This window comes from Octopus sinensis, linkage group LG11 (assembly GCF_006345805.1).
Source record: "Octopus sinensis linkage group LG11, ASM634580v1, whole genome shotgun sequence".
In the NCBI taxonomy this organism is placed as follows: domain Eukaryota; kingdom Metazoa; phylum Mollusca; class Cephalopoda; order Octopoda; family Octopodidae; genus Octopus; species Octopus sinensis.
In genome coordinates, this window is record NC_043007.1 from 5137945 (window position 1) to 5161736 (window position 23792).

The following is a 23792-nucleotide window of genomic DNA, read 5'->3' on the forward strand; positions in this document are numbered from 1 at the left end:
AAAATCCCTGCGAAACAAAACTCCATTGCTGGGAAACTCAGATTTCCCCATTTTAGTATATATACACACACATACACACACACACACACACACACGTATTTTTGTGTGTGTGTGTGTGTATGCATGTATGCAAATATATATTATATATATATACTTAATTAAAAAAGTAAGTATATAAATTAGCATAAAATATATATATAAATATTTTGAACAATTCTATTTGAATGTAACAAAGAAAAAAAGAACAAAAAATGAGAATTTGAAAGACAAAAAAACGTATTTGTTGTACTTCCATATTTCTAAGAAGAAAGAAAATATCTTGCTGTGCTTCCATATTTTTCAGGACCATCATTTCATAAAACAGCTGTCGTTATTAGCAATAGCCAGGATATTACTGTTTTAGTGATATTCAAAATAACCTTTTAATAGTTGAATCTACTTACTAATCAATATCTGATTGATTTCTACTTATTCTTTAAAAGTTGAGGGCCTCATTGAACTATGTAAGACTTGCCTTTTCTTTGCAAATATCAAAATAGTAGTAGTAGTAGTAGTGGCAATAGTAGTAGTAATGATAAGAACAATAATAATAATAATAATAATAATAATAATAATAATTAGAATAATAATAATAATAATAATAACAATAATAATCATAATAATATTAATAACAATAATCCTTTCTACATATAGGCACAAAGGTTGAAATCTGGAGAAGGGGACCACCACCACCACCACCACCACCACCACCACCACCACCACCACCACCACCACCACCACCACCACTCCTCAATCATTATCATCATCATCATCGCTTAACGTCCGCTTTCCATGCTAGCATGGGTTGCACGAATGACTGAGGGCTGGTGAACCAGGTGGCTGCACCAGGCTTCAATCTTGATCTGGCAGTATTTTATACAGCTGGATGCCCTTCCTAACGACAACCACTCCGAGAGCGTAGTGGGTGCTTTTTACGTGTCACCGGCAATGAGCCAGTCAGATGGTACTGGCAACGACCTCGCTCAAATCTTTTACACATGCCACCGGCACAGGTGCCTGTAAGGTGATGCTGGTAACGATCATGCTTGAATGGTGCCCTTTTACATGCTACTGCATGGAGCCAGTTGGCTGCTCTGGCAACGACCACACTCGGATGGTGCTAGGTGTGTATATACAGGGATGGGGGTTGAAAAGTTCCTGTCTTTAAGAGTGTTGCATGAGGCATGGTTGGAGGCCTAACTTTCTGAGTTCTTTCACTGGGTTTAGAAAAACTGAAGGACCGTTGCAATAAGTATGTGAATTTGAGAGGGGAATATATTAGAGAAAATCGCAATTAACTGATCCTCCTGTATTATTTTCTTTTGCCCAAAGCCAGGAACTTTTCAGTACCCACTTGTGTGTGTGTGTGTGTGTGTGCATTTTTACATATCACAAGGAACCAAACTACATCCCTTCTCTTCACATTTCTGCTTCATGTACTATGATTACCTCTCACTCCCCAATCTTGTCCTCTTGGCCCAGTGCCACTGTATCATTGCTCTCTGCTTGCCCCTGACCTGTGCTTTCTACCCACATACCTTGTCTCACTCTATTAGTGCCATCTGCTAGTCCCCAACCTGGGTGTCCCACCCACATGTAACAAGAAAACTTTCCCCTCACCCTACACCAACAAACCAATCTACACCTCTTTCTCACATTTTCGCCTTCATTCACTATACCTAGCTCTCACTCCCTAATCCTGTCCTTACACCCCTGTTCCTCTGTATCATTGCTATCCAGTAGCCCCTCCAACTCTATATATACCCAGGTCTTTCGCCACTTACTTGTGCTCTTTAATCGCACTCCCTTCACAATATCCTGTCCCTAAGGTGGCAAACTAGCAAAAACATTAGCATGCTGGGCAAAATGCTTAGAGGGATTTCGTTTGTCTTTATGTTCTGAGTTCAAATTCTGCTGAGGTTGACTTTGCCTTTCATCCTTTTGGGGGTCGATAAATCAAGCACCAGTTGCGTGCTGGGGTCGATCTAATCAACTGGCCCCCTACCCCCAAATTTTGGGCCTTATGCCTAGAGTAGAAAACAGAAGAATATCCTGTCACTTATTCTATGGCATTTGGACCCCATGGGTATGCTCTGGCACTTGCCACTATCTTTATCTCTCTCTTCCTTTACTCAACCATCTCATTTATACTCTGATCTCTGTTCCCTGTGAGTATGCCCAGCATTTTGCCACCATTTCCATCCTGCGGTCTCCCCCCCCCCCTTCTCCAGCACTTCCCTCAGGTTGGGCAACTGTGTATTTTCTTTATGGTAGCACACCTGTTTCTGTCTTCATTCCTGATCTTTCTCTGTCCAGCCAGGTAACCTTGTACTTCCTCTACAGCAAGACACCTGTATCTGTCTCACTATAGCCTTTTCCTCATCACCTCCTCCAAGGCCTCCTCTCCTCTTAAAAGTTTTTGTCTTGCAAGTGCTTGCTGACCCTGTCAGTGTAGGTGCCATGTTAAAGTACTCAGTCCACACTGTAAAGTGGTTGGTGTTAGGTAAGACATCCAGCTGTAAAAATCCTACCAAAACAGTCACAGAAGTCTGGTGCAGGCTTTGGCCTGGCCAGCTCTTGTGGTACTGTCCCAGCCATGCTAGCATGGAACACAGATGTTAAATGATGGCCAGTGCTGCCTGACTGGCCCCGTACCGGGGGCACGTAAAAGCACCCACTGCACACTCAGAGTGCTTTGCATTAGGAAGGGCATCCAGCTGTAGAAACTCTACTAGATCAAGATTGGAGCCTGGTGCAGCCGTCTGGTTCGCCAGCCCTCAGTCATGTGTCCAACCCATGCTAGCATGGAAAGCGGACGTTAAACGATGATGATGATGATGATGATGATGAAGGAAATAGAAAATAAAAAATAACAAAACAACAAAAGTCAAAAAGACATACACAAGGAATGTATTAGATTGATGCTCAGTATAAGATGGGTAAAAGAGTAAGTGTATAATGCTTCAAGCATGACTCTTTGTCAGGAAGAGAAGAGAGGAAAAGTGCAGAGAAGGATAGATAGATAGATAGCTAGATAGAGAGAGAGAGAGAGAGAGAGATAGAGAGAGAGAGAGAGAGAGAGAGAGAGAGGTCAATGGTTTTTTAGAAATGATAAAACCATAACGAAGTGTTTGATTGAACAACAATGTTGAACGGAATAATCAGAAGGAAACTTTATTAGGAAAGAAATGAAAGGGTAAAGTGAAAGTCTGAAACTAACCTGTTCACTTTTTCTAAAGTATCAGCAAGTACGCCTAATGTATTCTGGAATGAAAATGGTTAATCACCGAATTAATAAGGATAATTTGTCATCAGGTTAATTAGTTGTAAATTATTTAATACATAACAAATTTAGAGAAAAGCTAGAAACATATTAATGTGTGTTGAAATTGTAGTTGTGATACCAGTGCCAGTGGAATGTAAAAGCACCATCCGAACGTGGCCGTTGCCAGCGCCGCCTCGACTGGTCTCCGTGTCGGTGGCATGTAAAAACCACCAACCGATCGTGGCCATTGCCAGCCTGCTACGGCCCCTGTGCCGGTGGCACGTAAAAAAGCACCCACTACACTCACGGAGTGGTTGGCATTAGGAAAGACATCCAGCTGTAGAAACACTGCCAGATCATATTGGAGCCTCGTGCAGCCTCCGGGCTTCCCAGACCCCGGTCGAACCGTCCAACCCATGCTAGCATGGAAAGTGGACGTTAAACGATGATGATGAGGAAATTGAAATAATATTCCTTCTTCCTTGTGCTCTCCCAGGTTAATGAATGCCTCCCCCACCATTTGTTGGCAGCTCCTTTGACTAATACAAAGTGTTTATCAAGGAATTTCCATTGAACAATATAAAGGTAGTTTCCTGTTGCTGTGTTTTATTGTCTTAACTGGACTAGCAATTTCTCAGCTATTGCCAAGGTGAGGTATCTTATCCAAGACTCTGACGACTCTGCCAATTTGCCACCTAAGTGTAAGTAATTGGAAAGTTGAAAAGAAATTGCAAAGTTAAGTAAAAGAGGAAGGATGTCCATGGACTCATGGACATTTATCAATGAATATTATCAAAATATCACGAATACCTGCACTTTTTTAGCCACTTGAAGAACAACACTGAATTTATCTGAAACTCCTTTGTCTTTATCATCTGATTCCTACAAAGAACAAAAAAAAAAAGCAGTAGTTTTAATTAGGAGTACAATATCCTTCTATGTCGCTGATGTTAATTACATTTTCAACAAATCATGATTTACATGCATGAGTTATGTTATATTACTCTGCTGGGTTAGGGTTAGGAAAGGCATCCAGCTGTAAAAACCCTGCCAAAACAGATGCAAGAGTCTGGTGCAGCCTCCAGCCTGGCCATCTCCTGTCAAATCGTCCAACCCATGCCAGCATGAAAGGTAGGCTTTAAATGATGATAATGAAGCTATATTATGCATATGTTATGTACGAATTATTATGCATGTTGCATTATAATTATATAAAGCACGTTGCATTATAATTATATTACATGTATCATCATATAATTACATTATGTACATCTGGTATTAAAGGACTTCAACAGAGAGATGAGAGAGAGAAGAGGAAGAGGGATGAGGAAAGAGAAAAAGAAAGAGGCAAAGAGCGAGAGAACCAGCAAATAGGAGAGAGGGAAATAGATACAAAATTGGAAGCTAAATTAAAGAAATACAAGTGAAATTATGATGAATCCTTCATTGTTGAAAAGGAAGGGGCAATTCAGTGTTTTGCTCAGCTGAGAATGCAACATGTTAAATTAATGTATAAGTGGTTGGATATTCCACAGACACATGTGTCCTTAATGTATTTCTGATGAAGAATCAGCATCACAGGTCTTTCAGTTATAGAAATAATTCCCCTGGAATGGTCCCTACACAGTCTCTGGCTATCTAATTCCCCCCACAAGGAATGAATTGACCAGAATATGGGGTCAGAACACATAAAAACACATGCCTCACCATCCAAATGCTATGCAGTGGGACCAAATCTAGAACCTTATTATTGTAAAGCAAACTTCTTAACCACCCATCCATCCACCCACCCATCCATCCACCCGCCCATCCATCCATCCATCCACCCGCCCATCCATCCACCCACCCGCCCACCCATCCATCCACCCGCCCATCCATCCATCCACCCGCCCATCCATCCACCCGCCCATCCATCCATCCATCCATCCATCCGCCCAACCATTCATACACCCACCCATCCTCCCATCCATCCACCCGCCCATCCATCCATCCATCCGCCCACCCATTCATACACCCACCCACCCATCCATCCACCCGCCCATCCATCCATCCATCCATCCACCCACCCATCCATCCACCCGCCCATCCATCCATCCACCCGCCCATCCATCCATCCACCCGCCCATCCATCCACCCACCCGCCCATCCATCCATCCATCCGTCCGCCCATCCATTCATACACCCACCCATCTATCCGTCCACCCATCCGTCCATCCATCCACCCATCTGCCCATCCATCCACCCGCCCATCCATCCATCCATCCACCCATCCATCCATCCATCCATCCGTATGTCCACATTTAAATTTGTTAGATTCAAAATAGAATGATGCGTACTTACATTGACAATTTCCCCCGGATCTAAATAATGAAGGTTGATATTCCAGCCTCTGGCAAAGGTTCCAAGAAAAATAGTGACAAAAAAAAAAAGAAAAAAAGAAACAAGAAAATATAATTGACATAAAAATGGAAATAATTCTGGATTGTTCCAAATGAATGCAATTAAAATACACATTGGCCGAAATCTGAGAAAAGCTTTTGTCAGCTATGAGCTACACCCTAATGAAAGTCATTTGATTGACTAATTAAGATTCACTCATTGGAAACACCTTGACAATTGACCCTTTTGAAAGCAACCTACTCAAGATTGGCTCTGGTTCTATAATACAGTTATAGAAATAATTCCACTGGAATGGTCCCTACACAGTCTCTGGCTATCTAATTCCTCCCACAAAGAATGAATTGACCAGAATATGGGGTTAGAACACATAAAAACACATGCCTCACCATCCAAATGCTATGCAGTGGGACCAAATCTAGAACCTCATAATTGCAAAGAAAACTTCTTAACCACCCACCCACCCATCCATCCATCCATGACAGAATTAGAACCTTCAAGAGAATTTCAAGTTAATTTATGCTCCAAACCCTAGTTTTATTATGGCAAACTTATATTGCTAAATATTTTTTTATTATATGCAAAATTAATAGAAGCAAAGATAGTGTATTTTCCCAAGGTGCTTTGCAGTTGAATTGAACCCACAACCAAGCGGTTGGGAAGTTATCTTTTTAACCACACCACCTCACCTACACACACACACACACATGTATGAATTCAGTGATGCTGATTTTGAATATTAGAAAGATGGTTGACAGAAAGTGCATTGTCAAGGGAACTTTCTGCACCCTAAACACAAATTGCGTCACACCCGTAATATATTAAGTCTAAAGACATTGAGATTATCCATGCAACATGTTGATAAAAACTCCCTCTAGAGGCGTTTGAAAGTAAGAAGCAGGGGAGATAACTAACAACTCATTCCTGTGTGCCAAATTTTATTTACATGGTTTCAAAGGACCCAATTATTTTAGTAGAAGACATTTGCTGAAGGAGCTGAGCTGTGCTGTTGCTGTTGAGTGAAGCGGTCTTCGTCCCAGAGCTCACAGGATGGGAGGAGTCCGAAACGTGACACTTTGCTATTCATAAGACCTGCAGAAGAGAAAGCAGGTCAACCCCCGACACTGAGAGCATCGACGGATGGATGAATGCGCATCCAGGCTCAGCAGTTGCGTAGGAAGTCGGGGACAAGAAACAGGAAGAAAGAGTGAGAGAAAGTTGGAGCAAAAGTGTACAACAGGGGTCGCCCCCCCCCCCTGCCGAAGCCTTATGGAGCTTTAGGTGTTTTTGCTCAATAAACACACACAACACCCGGTCTGGGAATTGAAACCGCGATCCTCCGACCACGAGTCCGCTGCCCTAACCACTGGGCCATTGCGCCTCCACTGCTGAAGGAGCTGTGGAGTTGCACATTGAATCCAAATTTAGTTCCGTAAATGTTGTCATCATGCAGCTGTACTTCCACCAATCTGAGATCTGTGAATTCTTACAATGGAATAAGTTTCTTTAACCCTTTAGCATTCCGGTTGCCCTGTCAAATGTAAAGCTTATTCATTCAAATGGTTTTGAATTAATCATGCGTTATCAGATAGCTTTGAGATTTTGGTGATGCTTTTCTTTAGTTTTTGAAACGACTTTGTCAGGTATGTGTGAGAGGCTGGATCTGGCCAGTTTGAACATAAAACCATTAGAATATTTGGGCCTCATACGCTAAAGGGTTAAAACGAAGAGAATTGATGAGATAAAATGGTGATTGAAACTTACTTGTATCGCATGTAACTGATGGAAAGTCGGAAGAAAATGAGGAATAGACACAAAGGAAGCAGCAAACCATACCAAGCTGAGTACATGTAGACCTGTGAAGAATATCGAAGAAGTCTCAAAGAATCAAAGAACAAGAATTTCTTTTCGATGTTGCATCATCCTGAATTCCATGTTTAGTCCAATTGGTGTGTCAGTGGCATCAGCTGCATCACCGTGACAACTACCATGGCCACAACACCACTACCACCACCTTCTTCATTATCATCAACCCCCACCCCACCAACACTTATACTACTATCACCACCATTGCAGGCATCACTCCTACCTCCACCACTACAAGCTTTATTGCTGCTATTACTGCCATCACCACCACCATGCATTACTACCACTTTTGTAGCCATCCTCACACCTTTACCACTGCTAACACAGCCGCTCCAACACCATCATATCACCACCACTGCCACCATCACAACCACCGCCATAGTTAACAGGTCGAATGATCAAACGAAGGTTGATGCATATAAATTCTGTCTTGGAGAGTCTGCAAAGACTACAGCCATTGTCTCATCCTTCAGACTGAGCAAAGGAAGAAGAATATCTCCCTTATTGGTTTGCATGTCTAGAATTGAACTAATAAAGTATTATCATCTGGAATCAAAACCAGCGAACCCCAAAATCCCATTCTTTATCATTACACCACTGGCAATAATTCTTCTTTAATTTTGGCACAAGGCCAACAATTCTGAGGGAATGGTCAACCCCCCTGTACTTTATTTTATTGTACTTTATCTTATTGACTCTGAAAAGATGAAAAGTAAAGTTGACCTCAGCTGAGTTTGAACTTAGAATGTAAAACAACTGTAAGAACTGTCTCTAAGCATTTCGCTGGATGTGCTAAGGATTCTGCTAGTTTGCCACCTTCTCTGGTGCTAATAATAGCAGGAAAAGGTGTTAGTCTGTGCATTTCGATGGTTTGTTTGCCTTTATAAAAAACATGAAAATCCTATGTAGTGTTGTAGTCAAGGCTACTAAAAGAAGTCAGGTATGGTTTCTATGACCGATTCTGCCGATTGTTAATCTGGCATTTATGAAGCAGAGCTGTGAGGTTTCTATCCTTGCCTTACGTTTTGTCTGTGGTTTAGGGCTCCTCATTGAGACTTTGACAGAATATTTTCAACCTTCATTGTTTAAGGAGAATGTGAAGGAGAATGGCATGGCTCATTAAAATGGTGTTTGAACTGAATTCTCCATGGAAAATGAGAAAGAAATTCAGAAGTAGGGTATTTTTTTCAATAAATGGATAAACACGTCTCAGATTGACAGGGAATAAGATTGTTGGGGATATAAAGAATGCAAGAGGAAAAAAATTGAATACTGAGGAACTTCTCCATTTATAGAGTAAAGCTGGTGAGTCAGAGAGAGAGGGAGAGTGGGAGAGAGAGAGAGGAGGGAGAGTGGGAGAGAGAGAGGGAGGGAGAGAGAGAGGGGGGAAGAGAGAGGGGGAGGGAGAGAGATGGAGAGAGAAGGAGGGAGAGGGAGAGAGAGGGAGAGAGAGGGAGGAGAGAGAGGGAGGGAGAGAGAGAGATATCTGTTGACATTCTCAACTGGAGGGTCATGCTAGGAAGTTTGCAAAATAGTTGCATAGTAAATAATTGTTTCTAATTAAGGCTTGAAATTTGGGGAAGTAGCTAATCAAGCTAATCAACTGAATACCATCAATTCCAATGCTTGACTGGTGCTTTGCTTCAGAAAGGATGAAAGGCAAAGATGCCAAAGCATTTTCTTTCTAATTCTCTAACGATTCTGCCACACCACTGCCCTGCAGAATAAATAACGAATGCCACATGTGATACAAAAGCCAGATATTAGTCAAGAATGTTCATGTCCTGAACAAAATTTTTGATTTTGGTGAAGCTCTCGACTTTATCAAATACCATTTCTGTGTGATGTAAGAGAGAAGATATCCAGGAAATCTGGCTTAGCCATATTAATGGTTGCTGCGTTAGACACTCAAGATGTTACACAAGGGGATTATCTAAGATTAATAAACTAAGAGCTTCTAGCGTTTATCTCTTACCGGTTTCATTCATTGGACTGCAGCCATAATGGAGTGGGGTGCACCACCTTGAAGGGCTTAGTCAAAGAAATCAACACCAGTTATTATTTGTTAAGCCTGGTATTTCAATCGGTGATTAAGGCAACGAGCTGGCAGAAACGTTAGCACACCGGGTGAAATGCTTAGTGGTATTTCGTCTGCCGTTACTTTCTGAGTTCAAATTCCGCTGAGGTCGACTTTGCTTTTCATCCTTTCGGGGTCGATAAATTAAGTACCAGTTACGCACTGGGGTCGATGTAATCAACTTAATCCGTTTGTCTGTCCTTGTTTGTCCCCTATGTGTTCAGCCCCTTGTGGGTAGTAAAGAAATAGGTATTTCAATCGGTCTCTTTTGCCAAACCACTAAATTACAGGGATGTAAACAAACCAAGACTGGTTGTCAAATGGTGGAGGTGGATGAATAAACACAAATACATTCACACACATATACACAGGCACATATACAAACAATGCAACCAAATTCACTCAAAAAGCATTGGTTGACTCCAAGAGTCATAGTGGAAGACATTAGTCAAACCTGCTGCATGGTGGGATTGAACCTGACAACCCACAATTGCAAAGTGAGAATCTTAACCACACAATCATGAGAATCAAATTAAAAACAAACAAACATACAAACACCCACACTTACAAATTACAAAAAAAATGTAATTCAAATGTTAAAATAATGCAACAAAACATTTACAAAATACTAAAAAAAAAACCCCAAAAAAACACTGATTGTAATTTTACTCACAGTGAAAACAAAAAGCGTATATGAAGGTGATCTCCATGAAATGAGATTTTTCAGGCCACGCATTGTGTTCATAATTGGTTGTGTAACTGCACCTATAAAAAGACAAAATGTTGCCTTGAGTCAAACTTAATAATGTCTAACGTAAACCTAACTCTTAACATCTACTTATTCATTTTTTATTATGAAAACTGTAAAATAATTTTTTCAGGCAAACTTTATGAAGTTGTGTTCAAGAATAAGGATTATATAATTAGTGGAAGCGGTATTTATTGGTAACACACTACCTTAGAATCATATCAAACTATCAAACCGTTGGGTTTAATTCAATTTGTTTATATTTAAAATGAGCCTGGTGCAGCCTCCTGGCTTCCCAGACCCCGGTTGAACCGTCCAACCCATGCTAGCATGGAAAACGGACGTTAAACAATGATGATGATGATGATGTTTATTTAAATCTGTTTGCTGGTAGAAGAGCATTTCATTTGATTTTTTAAAAATAATTTTTGTTACTCATTTCAGTCACTGGACTTTGGCCATGCTGGAGCACTGGAGTTTAGTCAATCATATCAACACCAATTCAAATTTTTTAGTCCCATGCTCTTGAAATCTGTTTGTTGAGTCACTAAGTTACGGGACATAAATGTAAACATCACCATGGATACAAACACACACACATACGTGCATAAACACACACACACAAAATATTAAAGTTTGTTGTGTATTTATATGTAAAGATGTTTCTTTTCTGTCTGTCAAAAGTGGAATAGAGTCAGAAGAAAGGAAAGAGAAGAGAGTGGAGCAGTATTGAAGAGGATGAGAAGGGTGAGGAGCATGAGGGGTGTGGGTGAGGTGGAGTAGAAATTGACTGGAGAGTGAAAGACTAGGTACAGGTAGGAGGATGAGGAAGGAAGGGAGGAAACAATGAAGGGAAGAGAGAGAGAGAGAGAGAGAGAGAGAGAGAGCGAGAGAGAGAGAGAGAGAGAGAGAGAGCGAGAGAGAGAGAGAGAGAGAGACAGACAGACAGACAGACAGACAGGCAAGTGATGGGAGGGAGATGAAAGAGAAGGAATTAAAGAAAGGAATGATGCTGTGAAGAGGGAAATACCACTTGCACTAAGACACACACACACACACACACAAAGGAAGTGTGAGAGAAGAATATATCTTTATTTGATCATGTGACTTCCATAGTGTTACAAACATTTCTCAAACTCCACCATGTAGCATTAATTTCAATATGCACAAAATTATGCATACATGTGTGTATTAATATGCATGCTCAGCGTTATACAATACAATTGTCTACACACAAATTAATGCAAATATTCAAAGCTAACTCATCAGATCGCTGGAACACCATGGCGACAGCAACAGTTCAGCTTGCATCATTACATTGAGCAATGATGCATACTAAAGCAAACATCTTACATTACTCATTTGCATTTATGTGTGTGTGTGTGTGTGTGTGTGTGGAGGCGCAATGGACCAGTGGTTAGGGCAGCGGACTCGCGTTCGTAGGATCGCAGTTTCGATTCTCATACCAGGCGTTGTGAGTGTTTATTGAGCGAAAACACCTAAAGCTCCACGAGGCTCCAGCAGGGGGTGGTGCCGAACCCTGCTGTACTCTTTCACCACAACTTTCTCCCACTCTTTTTTCTGTTGGCCTGCTTGCTTAGCCAGCGGGCTGGCACCATTTGAAGGCTAAAACAATGCGAAGTGCATTGTGACCAGCGATATGTAGCAACATCTGATAGCCTGGTCGGTGACAGTGATATATATATATATATATATATATATATATATATAACACACCAGAGCATCCCAATGTGTGTCAACATTCAGGGTGACTGGGACTGTCCACTATAACACATTGGCATCCTTGGGCAGATGATCCTTCCACTGTGGCCATACTCTCCAAGTCGTACTGGTTGGGCAACTCTCTCACTTGATGGGTGGCGCCACCCTCATTAATGCACTGGCACCCTGGGGTCCCTTCCACCCCTTACAGTATGAGTGAGGAATTAAATAGGGATTAAGAATTAAAATGTAGATTTATAAGGTTATTGGGGTTACCTAAGGGGTATTGTGGAAATATACTGTATGGTCATTTAGGCATTTGGATTTGTGGTAGAATTTCAATGTGTTAAAAAAAGCGGTGGTTGCATGTGCTTAGTGTCTCATTATGTTTATTTAGCAGTGCTGGAGAGTTTTGCTTTAATATGTGAAATGCCTCTTTCAGGCAAAGTTTGCAGATTGAGTGCTGACCTCGGTAGGGAAGCCCTGAATCCAGTATGGACCATGATAAAGTATAGGGTATATTTGTATTTTTGAGATGATGTATGTGGTTGGCAAGTGTTGTACATTTACTATGTTTATCGTATCTAAAAGAATGGAGGTGCGTGGCATATCATTGCTCAAAATTTTTGGTTGATCCTATGTATTTGGCTGTAGAGTTATGTAACAGATTAAGGATCGTGCATTTGTAAATTACATTATATCTTCTGCAATGGGTTTGTAACGGGCAGATGGTTCCAGGACAGCAATTACAATTAAGTGAATTTTGGGGACTGTGTTCAGAAATAGAGGAGGTAATATCGTCAGAGGAGAGGTTAGAGAAGGGGGTAGAAGATTCTATATTATATATATATACATATATATATATCCCTTTTAACTGGAAGTTCAAGTATCACCAATCATAAGCATGCTTGATCAGGGCAGGCTAGCCTAAGGCTAAATAACAATTCCTGAAGCTAAGAATCATAAAGGAATCTTTGGTATGAATTCCATGCAGAATGCAGAGAGGAGATAAAATATGGTGGGAGACCAAATCATCATCATCATCATCATCATCATTGTATATGAATACTTACAAGTTATCAGACATGTCTAAAAATATATTTGATTCCCTAATGTTTTGAAAAACATTTCCAAAACACAAAGAATTTATTTATTTATTGTTGATTTTTAACCAAGATTAAGTCACTGATAATATTCTAAGTTGATGCTAATATACCCGGGAGAAGATATTTGAATTACAAAAACTATATTTGACCGTTTTGTTTTTCTTTTTGAATCTTCATTTTTTGTTCAGTGTAGCTGAGAGATAATGGCCGAGAGCAGAACATCAATAGAGTTGGCACATCTCCTGCTTCTTATATATTGATATAAAGTCAGTACAAGTTCTCTAACGATACCAGTCTTTAAATTCATCTAAGTGCTTTACAGAATGAAAAATGCAAGAAAAATATAGGATAAATGGACGACAATGAATCAATGGAGAAGGTCATATGTGGAGAAAGGTTATTCAACTTGTTGGCAGAGAGTCACTTAAAGACATACTCCAGCCTCTGGCTCATAGGAATGCTGTCTTCTTTCTTTGTCTTTTCTATTGCAACTACAACGCCCTCTATCCTTCGAAGCTTTCTGGTTTTGTGTACCTTTTTTCAATTGTAACCAGCTATTTCTATTCCTTCCATCAACCATCCTATATTCAATGCCCCAGATGAAATGCCCTTCCTCAGCTCATATCTTTCCTACAGGTGTTGACTTATAGTCCTTTAAGCAGATCCTTAATGACGTCATTCTTACCAGTCTTTCATGGGATATTGGGTACTGACCCTCCCTCCAGAGATCAAGCAAATGATAAAAAAAACCCACAAAAAAGCCTAAAAAAAGTCCCTAAACCCCTTTCTGAAATACAGTTTACCTCAAATATCAACTAGAATTTCCTACTTATATGCAGTATAACATGCTATATGCCTGTTTGATACTGATTTCTTCTAAGTATACAGTTAATGAATGATTCCCCAAACAAATTACTGGTACTCATTATATCAACCCTTGAGTAATTTGAAAACTTTTTACTTGAACCACAGAAGAGGAAAGGGAAGTCACATGATCTTTGTTTAGAATCCCTGTGACTCGTTTTAGCAATGGAATATGTTAGCCCTAGAGCAGAGAATTGGCACAAATGCTTACAAAAGTGTTGCCTCTGTTAAAAGTACCTGAAACAATGGTGTTCTTTTAGAATGTGCTTCTCTATGGCCCTTAACTTCAAAATCTTTGTAACACAATGAATTCTATCTGGAACCAAAGGAGCACCACTTCAGTTTCTTACTTCTTGATTCTCTGAGGAAGGGTTACAGGCTGAAACTGTAGATACTTTACTCATCGCAACAAGTTATTGGGGCATAGAAGGGAAAAACCATTGTTTGGGCGCTTTTGACAGAAGTTACCATTTTGTAAGCATCCAAGGCCATCGCTCTTGCTTGATGGTAACTTATTCCATTTTCAGTGTAGTTTCATTCCCATCATAAACAATCAAAATAATAAATTATAAATACACATCCTTGATGGTGTGTTGTATATATTCCACTCCCAAAACAAAGAATGTATTGAAGCAACAACAACAGCAACAGCCGCCACCACCACCATATATATATATACATCTGCATGTGTGTATATGTGTATATATGCGCATCTGCATGCATGTGAGTATGTGCATGTGTGCATGTGTTTATGTATATATAAATATGTGTGTGTATGTTTGTATATGTGCCTCAGTGTGTATGTGTGTGTGTATATATATGTATCTGCATGTGTGTGTGTGTGTCCAATGCATCAGTTGTGTACTTTAGTCATTCCACAAACATAGAGTACTAAAATAAGTACCATTGTACTGAAGATCCTTTATGAACCACTGACCATCCCCCACTAAAAGGTGGTGCTTCAGCATGGCCACATACTTTGTCCTAAACCATTAAAAGACTAAAATATCATCATTTAACGTCCACTTTCCATGCTGGCATGGGTTGGACGGTTTGACTGAGGGCTGGCAAACCAGATGGCTGCACCAGGCTTCAATCTTGATCTGGCAGTTTCTACAGCTGGATGCCCTTCCTAACACCAACCACTCCGAGTGTGTAGTGGGTGCTTTTACGTGCCACCGGCACAGGACCAGTCAGGTGGTACTGGCAACGACCTCGCTTGAATCTTTTACACATGCCACCAGCACAGGTGCCAGTAAGGCGATGCTGGTAACGATCATGCTCGAATGGTGTCTTTTACGTGCCACCGGCATGGAGGCCAGATAGCCACTCTGGCAACGATCATACTCGGATGGTGCTCTTAATACCCTACTAGCATGGGGCATGAGTACCAGTAAGGCAACGCTGGTAACGATCACGCTTGAATAGTGTCTTTTACATGCCACCAGCACGGGGCCAGTGAGGCGGTACTGGCAACGACCTCGCTTGAATCTTTTACACATGCCACTGGCACAGGTGTCACTAAGGCAGGTATGTAAAAGAATATTGAAGTTTGAAAATTGAATAGAATTATCCAAGACCTTCCTTCCACTTTAATGGTCAGCAGCAGAGGAGTGGCTCGCATCCAGAATCTCAATGGAAATTGGAAACAATTTGCATTCGCAAATATAGACACCAACCTGGATCGATGCCATGTAAATGTTTAATAAACTATTCATATTGTTTCGGGTATATTTGCCGAGAGATCATCGGAGGAAAATCCAGCAGCAAGATTCATTATGGAAAATTTGTTTAAAGTATCGAAATTGCTTTAAAAAAAAAAGAAAATCCAATGTTGTTGTTGTTGTTATCGAAATTGCAGCATTCATAGCTGCAACAGTTGTTGCTGTTGTTGGTGTTGTGGTTATTTGATAGTTCTGCAAATGTAACAGACCCATGGAACAGAGATAACTAATCAGACGAGGCGGTATCCAATTGACATTTCAAGCAGTGTCCTTCCTTCCTTCCTTCTTTCCAACCAATTTATTTGTTTATTTAATATTATTCTTATTGTAGCCACGTAGTTAAGAAGCCTGTTTTACAGACATGGGTTTCTCAGGTTCGATCCCACGGTATGGCACCTTAGGCAAGTGTTTCCCACTGGTGGGTTAATGAATATCTTGTGAGTGGAATTTGGTAGAAGGAAACTTTGCAGAACTGTATACATGTGAACCTACCTATTCAATCCCACCCACCGACATACCTTTCCACATCCCTACCCACCATCACCATCACCACCACCATCATTGCTGCTGTCATCATTATCACCATCATCATCATTGTCTTAATCATCATTTCACGATCCTTTTCCAGGCTGCACAGGTCAGATGGTTTGTCACAATTTGAGTCAGTTTTTATTCAGAGCTCCAGCCTTCCCAGATGAACTAGAAGAGCACATCGTGCCTGTCTGTTTTACTCTAGCATGGTTTCCATGGCTAGATGCCATTCCCAACGGCCAGCCAATTTATGGCATTTACTTGGTGCACTTTATCATGGCACCAGCACCAGTGAGGCTGTCTGATTCTCCACAACTACAGATTCAAAGTAGCACCAACCCAACTCACTGACCCCACCACTCCCTTATTACCAACGTGAGAGAACATCGATTTCTATCCTCCTATTCAGAATAAACACACACACACACACACACACACACAATAAAAAGCACCAGAAATTACATCCACTTTCTCCACAATATTCATAAAAGAGAAGACAGAGCATAGAAAGCATGGCCCCTGTGAGCAATCCCAGGGACCATATTTAGCTATGAGAAAGGGGCAACACCAACAGTAAACAGAAAGTAGACTAAAAGCCATCAAGACAACCCCAGTCTCACCAGGACCCAAATCTCTCCAGAATGAACTACAAAGAATACAAAACAGTGAAGTTTGCAGTCGAAAAAGCCAGCTTCTGTTTATGGCTGAAGCGGGAAGACCAAAAATGGTTGGAAAGTCATAACATGCCGGCGGGAAATAACATCACTAGGTGAGAGAAGCTGACACTGAATCAGCTTCGCTGACTGACAGGTGATGGTCATTTAGAGAATGCGTGGGCTAAGACTATGCGCCTTCACTAATCAGTTTAGGTGAGACAGTGTCACATGACAACTTGCTGGGGCTGCCTGATGGAGCCTAGCGGCAGGTATTTAAAGGGAAAAATTTGACAAGTCAGTCAGTCATCAGCTGACACTCGCTGACGACACATCGAAGAGGCCAGGGAACAGAAGAAAGAAGAAGAAAGAAGACATGCACCCAACACCAGAGTTGAAGACACCTCTGAAAGGGGGGCAGGCGCCACATCAAAACGGCAGAGGAGTAGGGGCCGAAACTGGATATGGTTTCTCCTGATGATGTCTTGAGCTAACAGGATCCTACAAAGGAGCTGTTGTGGTAGCAGACCACAAAACATGGTTGTAATTCCCCAGGTTGTACACAGCATTACCCATGCAAAAGAAAAAAGAATATTAAAAGCAAAACCCCTTGCACTTGAGAAGGATGTAGTGTGTTGCTACAAAAGAGCTTTACTCTATCCAAGTGACCACATGAAAACTTGCTTTTAGGATATTGCTACTATAAAATTTCCTAAAAAACACTAGCTCTTCACGACAACCCAGCCATCATCATCGTCATCATTGTTTATCTATTTTGTTATGCTTGGACGGTTGGATGCTCCTCCTGTTGCCAACCCTCACCTGTTTCCAAGTAAGGTGATAGTTCCACCCCCCCCTGCATGGCCTGACATATTCTCAGGGAAAATTGGAAACAAAGTGATTCCCATGATTATCACACAATGTTAAGACAAGGAGACAATAACATCCTCCATGTACTGATACATGTTCGCACACATGCATTTTTGATGAGCTTACCTTGGTCTACCAAATCCACTCACAAAGCTTTGGCTGACCCAGGACAATAGTGGAATATGCTGTCAAAGGTGCCATTTAGTGGGATTGAACCTAAAGGCATGTGGTTGGGACATGCAAGGTTGTTAACCACACAGCCATGTCTATGCCAGTGCCGCCTTGACTGGTTTCTGTGCCGGTTGCACGTAAAAAGCACCATCCGTATGTGACCGATGCCAGCACTGCCTTGACTGGCTTCCATGTCTGTGGCACATACAAACTACTAACCGATCGTGGTCGTTGCCAGCCTCCCCTGGCATGTAAAAAGCACCATCAGTATGTGCTCAATGCCAGCACCACCTCGACTGGCTTCCATGCTGGTGGCACGTAAAAAGCACCAACCGATCGTGGATGTTGCCAGCCTCCCCTGGCACCTGTGCTGGTGGCACGTAAAAAGCACCCACTACACTCACGGAGTGGTTGGCCTTAGGAAGGGCATCCAGCTGTAGAAACACTGCCAGATCAGACTGGGCCTGGTGCAGCCTCCTGGCTTCCCAGACCCCGGTCGAACCGTCCAACCCATGCTAGCACGGAAAACGGACGTTAAACGATGATGATGATATATATATACTCACGTGCACACACATGTATGTTTATGTGTTTATGTATACACGTATATATGTATATAAATATGTGTATGTATATCTGATCTGTTTTAGCACTTAACAGTCCAAATAAATCTACACATTGTTTATTTATAGAGAAAAAAAAGTAATTTCCCCGTAAAGTGTATTGCGTAGTGACAATCAATTTAATAGTCATGTTTACATTTGTACAGACAACTTTGAAGGAGCCTCTACCTGGTTGCTTTAGCTGCTAGAAACAGGAAGCAAAATACCTTCAAGCCCTGCTCCACCACTTTAGAAAGTTGACACATTGAATATGTAGTCCTAGGTACATAAAGGCAGATGGAAAAAAGATAGCATAATCATAGCTGGAATACACTGTGTAATATAATACTAGATAGGTATACTTTGTCTAATGGGAGGGTCATGGCTGGAACATTGTTTGACTGTACAAACAGAACTAATCTAGCATTAAACAACAATTATAGAAAATATCAGACAGAATAATTGTTATAGACATCTAACATATATTATATGTGAATGAAAAATAGATGGGATGGTCACAACTGGAGTGTCTTTGGTTGTAATAAATCTGCTGGGGATTTAAACACATGAGCTTATCAGCATGATATTCTGTTACAGTTATTCCAGCCACGGATGGTAGCTATCGGACTGCCTCCTACGTATTTTGCTGTCAGCAGCCATTAAATGAAACACAGTTGCCTTGGTAACAAGTTAGAATAAACACGGTAAACTCATTATTGATATCTTTCAATTAGGTAAGAAGAAGGATGGGTGGAAGATAGGAAAAAAAGAACAGGATGCAATCACCACCACCACCATCATCATCATCATCATTTTAGCATCCAATTTTCCATGCTTACATGGGTCAGATGGAATCTGTTGAGATAGATTGTCTACAGCTGGATGCCTTTCCTGTCTCCAAACCTTGCCCCTTTCCAAGCAAGCTAATAACTGCCGATGGTGACAAAATGCTTTCATTAAAGATTGGAAGCAATGGACATCACTTGTACGATGGTGATACTTGTCTAAAACTATTCATCATCATCATCATCGTTTAATGTCTGCTTTCCATGCTAGCATGGGTTGGATGAATGACTGAGGGCTGGCGAACCAGATGGCTGCACCAGGCTCCAATCTTGATCTGGCAGACTTTCTACAGCTGGATGCCCTTCCTAACTCCAACCACTTCGAGAGTGTAGTGGGTGCTTTTACGTGCCACCAGCATGGAGCCAGTCAGGTGGTACTGGCAACGACCTCGCTCGAATCTTTTACACATGCCACCGGCACAGGTGCCAGTAAGGCGATGCTGGTAATGATCCCGCTTGAATGGTGCCTTTTACATGCCACCGGCATGGAGGCCAGATAGCCACTCTGGCAACAATCCCGCTCGGATGGTGCTCTTAATACCCTACTAGCACCGGGCTCGAGTGCCAGTAAGGTGACTGTTATTTGTTAGTCTAAAACTATTGTTGGGGCTCCTTGAACAGTTTAGTTGGACAAGTTGACCTCGGTACTTATTTTTTAGGCATGGTACTTATTTTTTGGTTTCTTTAGCCAAACCGCTAAATTACTGGGATGTAAACAAACCAACACCAGTTGTCAAGTTTTGGTGTGGCACAAACATAACACGAAAAGACTCCCCCACCCACCCACACACACGACAGGCTTCTTTCAGTTATTTTCCACCAAATCCACTCATGTGACTTTGGTCAGCCTGGAACTATTGTGGAAGATACTTGCTCAAGGTACCACATGGCAGGACTGAACTGGGGTTGTGAAACAAACTTCTTAATTACAGCACCACCTTGACTGGCTTCCATGCCAGTGGCACGTAAAAAGCACCAACCAATCATGGATGCTCTTCCTAATGCCAACCACTCAGTGAGTGTAGTGGGTGCTTATTACATGCCACTGGCACAGGTGCCAGGGGGAGCTGGCAACAGCCACGGTTGATTGGTGCTTTTTACGTGCCACCAGCAGGGAAGCCAGTCAAGGTAGCGCTGGCATCGACCACATATGGATGGTGCTTTTTATGTGCCAGGGGAGGCTGGCAATGGCCATGGTTGGCTACAGCCTAATGATACCAAATTGCAATTGCAGTTTTATGGGGTTTTTTCCTTTGATGGTGGTGGTGGTGGGATCATCAAGCTGATATAATGTAGGATGAATATAGTAATAATGATAAGAACCCATGGATGGAATATACATGGATTATTATTATTATTATTAGTAACTACACTCTTGGAGTGGTTGGCGTTAGGAAGGGCATCCAGCTGTAGAAACTCTGCCAGATCAGATTGCAGCCTCCTGGCTCACTAGATCTCAGTCAAATCGTCCAATCCATGCGAGCATGGAAAGCAGATGTTAAATGATGATGATGATGATATATGACAGACTTCTTTCAGTTTCCAGTGACCAAATCCACTTACAAAGCTTTGGTCAGCCTGAGGCTATAGTAGAAGACACTTGCCCAAGGTAATGTGCAGAGGGACTGACCTTAAAACCCTGAAGGTTGTAAAATGAGCTTCTTAGCCACAAATATATGTTTGCACCAAATAATGGGGCAGGAGGGAAAAACAGAAGGGAAAAAAAGAAGGGAAAAAAAGAAGGATATCCAAAGGAGATGTTGGATGTTTGATGTACTTACCAAACCGGGTGATATTATTCTTTAGCCTGAAGAAATAGAACAGAATAAAATTATTTTCAGAAAAAAAATAAATATCAACTGTAACTACCACCACCACCACCACCATAATGATATATTTCTTTAGTACCCACAAGGAGCTAAACACAGAGGGGACAAACAAGGACAGACAAACGGATTAAGTCGATTATATTGACCTCAGTGTGTAACTGGTACTTAATTTATCGACCCCGAAAGGATGAAAGGCAAAGTCGACCTCGGCGGAATTTGAATCCAGGACGTAGCAATGATGATGATTTTAATGATGAGTATAAAAATAACAACCACTACTACCACCACCACCACCATTACTACTACTACTACTACCACTATTACTACTGACTAGTAAATTTTCCAGACTCTCATTTTCTTATTGGCTTCCTGTCACTGTTTCTGTCCCTCCTGCGTTACCTAAAGGGTGCCGTTGAATACCGATCCCCTTCCATCCAATCTCTCCTATAATGTTCTTACAGGTCTGGTTTATCTTTACTGGTTTCAACTCTATCCCTTTTTCTCAATTGTCTTACTAGTTCCCTTCCCCCACGCCTCTTCTTTGCCAGACTCTCCCCATTTTCACCTCTTACTTATCATTCCCTCATCCCTTTGCCGAAATGCCATGACTCCTTCTTTGTTCTGTTTACCCCTCAGTTATAAAGGCCACATTAGGCTCTTCACCCTTGTAAGTTTCAAGGCAATCATCACTAGAGTTGGTACTTTGAAGACAAAAAAGCACCTACATAGTTCAGTCCAGAAAGTTGTCGACATTAAGAAGGATATCCATCCATGGCAACTATGCTGAAGAAGACATTGTTGCAAGCTGCAGCCCTTTCACTCATCAGACCATGTGAAACTCTCCAATCCATACCAGTATGAAAAACCAAACATCAAATGATGTTGATGATCATGATGATGACAATGATGATGGTAATACTGATGATGATGATTCCACTTTTACCATTGTCGATTATGCTGCCAATTTCCAGCAAGAGAACGTTTCTTTTTAATCCACTTGTCATCGACTTAAAATACTTTCAATATTGATTCGACAAACGACTGCAGGAGAGTTGGATGTCAAAAGGAAAAAACAAAACCATCCATGTTGCTTTCTCTTTTGAAATCTGAAATATTATTTCTATATTAAATATTTAATATTTCTACATTAAATATTGCGTCTTTTCAAACGTGAAGTGCTTGGATTGATGAGTGGGTGGGAACTTTCCTTTGCAGCTGTGTGCTTCTTGGTTTAATCCAACTGCATAGTACTTCAGCCCTTTAACATATCAACCAGCTGAATCCAACCAAAATATTCTACTTGTTTTATGCTCCAGCTGACCAGATCTGGCCTCTCACACCTACCTGATAATGTTGTTCTAAAGATAAACAATCATATCACCAAAATCTCAAAGCTATAAGACAATGCAGGATCACTTCAAAACAGCAGTGTGTGTAAATAACCGTAACATTTGAGAGAATAAGCTGAATGCTAAAGGCTTAGACAAGTTTCTTCTTTTGTAGATTCAATTTGCCCAACAATGAATGACAAAAAAATTTGTAGACAGAAATTGTGCAGAAGTATTTTGTTTTATATGTGTGTGTGTGTGTTGTACTGTTCTGTGATGGTAAGATCAACAAAAAAAGTATTCCATCTGGTGAGAGATAAATATTATTTAATAGCCAAAATGTATTTTTATGTGCTACTATTAGTTTCATGGTCTGAGAACAAGCCAAACAGTGTTTTATAGCATGCCTGGTTTCCCAGTACAATCATCAGACACTGCCCACATGGCATAATGAACTAAAAGTTGGACAACAGAAAAAGCAATAAACAGCAAGAGGAAGTATATATAAAAGGTGGAAGGTTAAAAAACTGGAAAATGAAAAAGAAATCAGAAAGAAACAAAAGGGAGAATAAGAGTTATTTCCCTTAGACTGAAAATATAGGACTGAAAAGATAGTGACTTAGAGCCTATGATACACTTACTCAATCTGGTAGATAGGAACTTTCCAGTTCATCAACAGGAACTTAGGCATATGCTTACACCCACTGAAAATTTCAGATCTAGAGTTCAGCAGTGAGTTAGAGTTCTCAGATCTGAAAAGGATCTCAGTTATTTCAACTAAGTATAGCTTACATTTTTGTGATCAGTTTACTTTTTTTTTTATCTCTTTTTCGTTTTCTGGATTTTCAACCTTCTACCTTTTTATATGTACTTCTTTTTTGCCTTTTCTCCCTTCTCTAATTCCATTTTTAGTTTGTTATGCCATGTGGGCAGTGTCTGATGATTGTCCCAGAATACCAGATATGTCATAAAACACTTTTTGGCACATGAAACTAATAGTACATGAAACTAATAGTAGCACATAAAAACATATTTGGTGGTTATTAAATAATACATAAATAAATATATATATATATATATACTCAAAATAAGCAACAAGGACATATATACATCATCATCATCTTGACATGCATTTTCCTATGCTTGCCAAGGTCA

The 23792-nt window shown here is 40.9% G+C and overlaps 1 protein-coding gene across 6 annotated transcripts in view; it reads right to left on the reverse strand.

Annotated features, from left to right (window-relative positions):
* The window catches only part of LOC115217121 (GRAM domain-containing protein 4-like), a 175650-nt gene that overhangs the window by 55557 nt on the left and 96301 nt on the right, over positions 1-23792 (reverse strand). For all 6 annotated transcript variants that reach the window (XM_036507034.1, XM_036507033.1, XM_036507036.1 and 3 more), the window contains exons 7-12: positions 21262-21287; positions 10318-10409; positions 7466-7557; positions 5645-5693; positions 4115-4186; positions 3260-3303 (exon numbers count right to left, since the gene is read on the reverse strand). In XM_036507034.1, coding sequence (XP_036362927.1) covers positions 3260-3303; positions 4115-4186; positions 5645-5693; positions 7466-7557; positions 10318-10409; positions 21262-21287 — 375 coding nt within the window. The remainder of the gene's footprint in view (positions 1-3259; positions 3304-4114; positions 4187-5644; positions 5694-7465; positions 7558-10317; positions 10410-21261; positions 21288-23792) is intronic.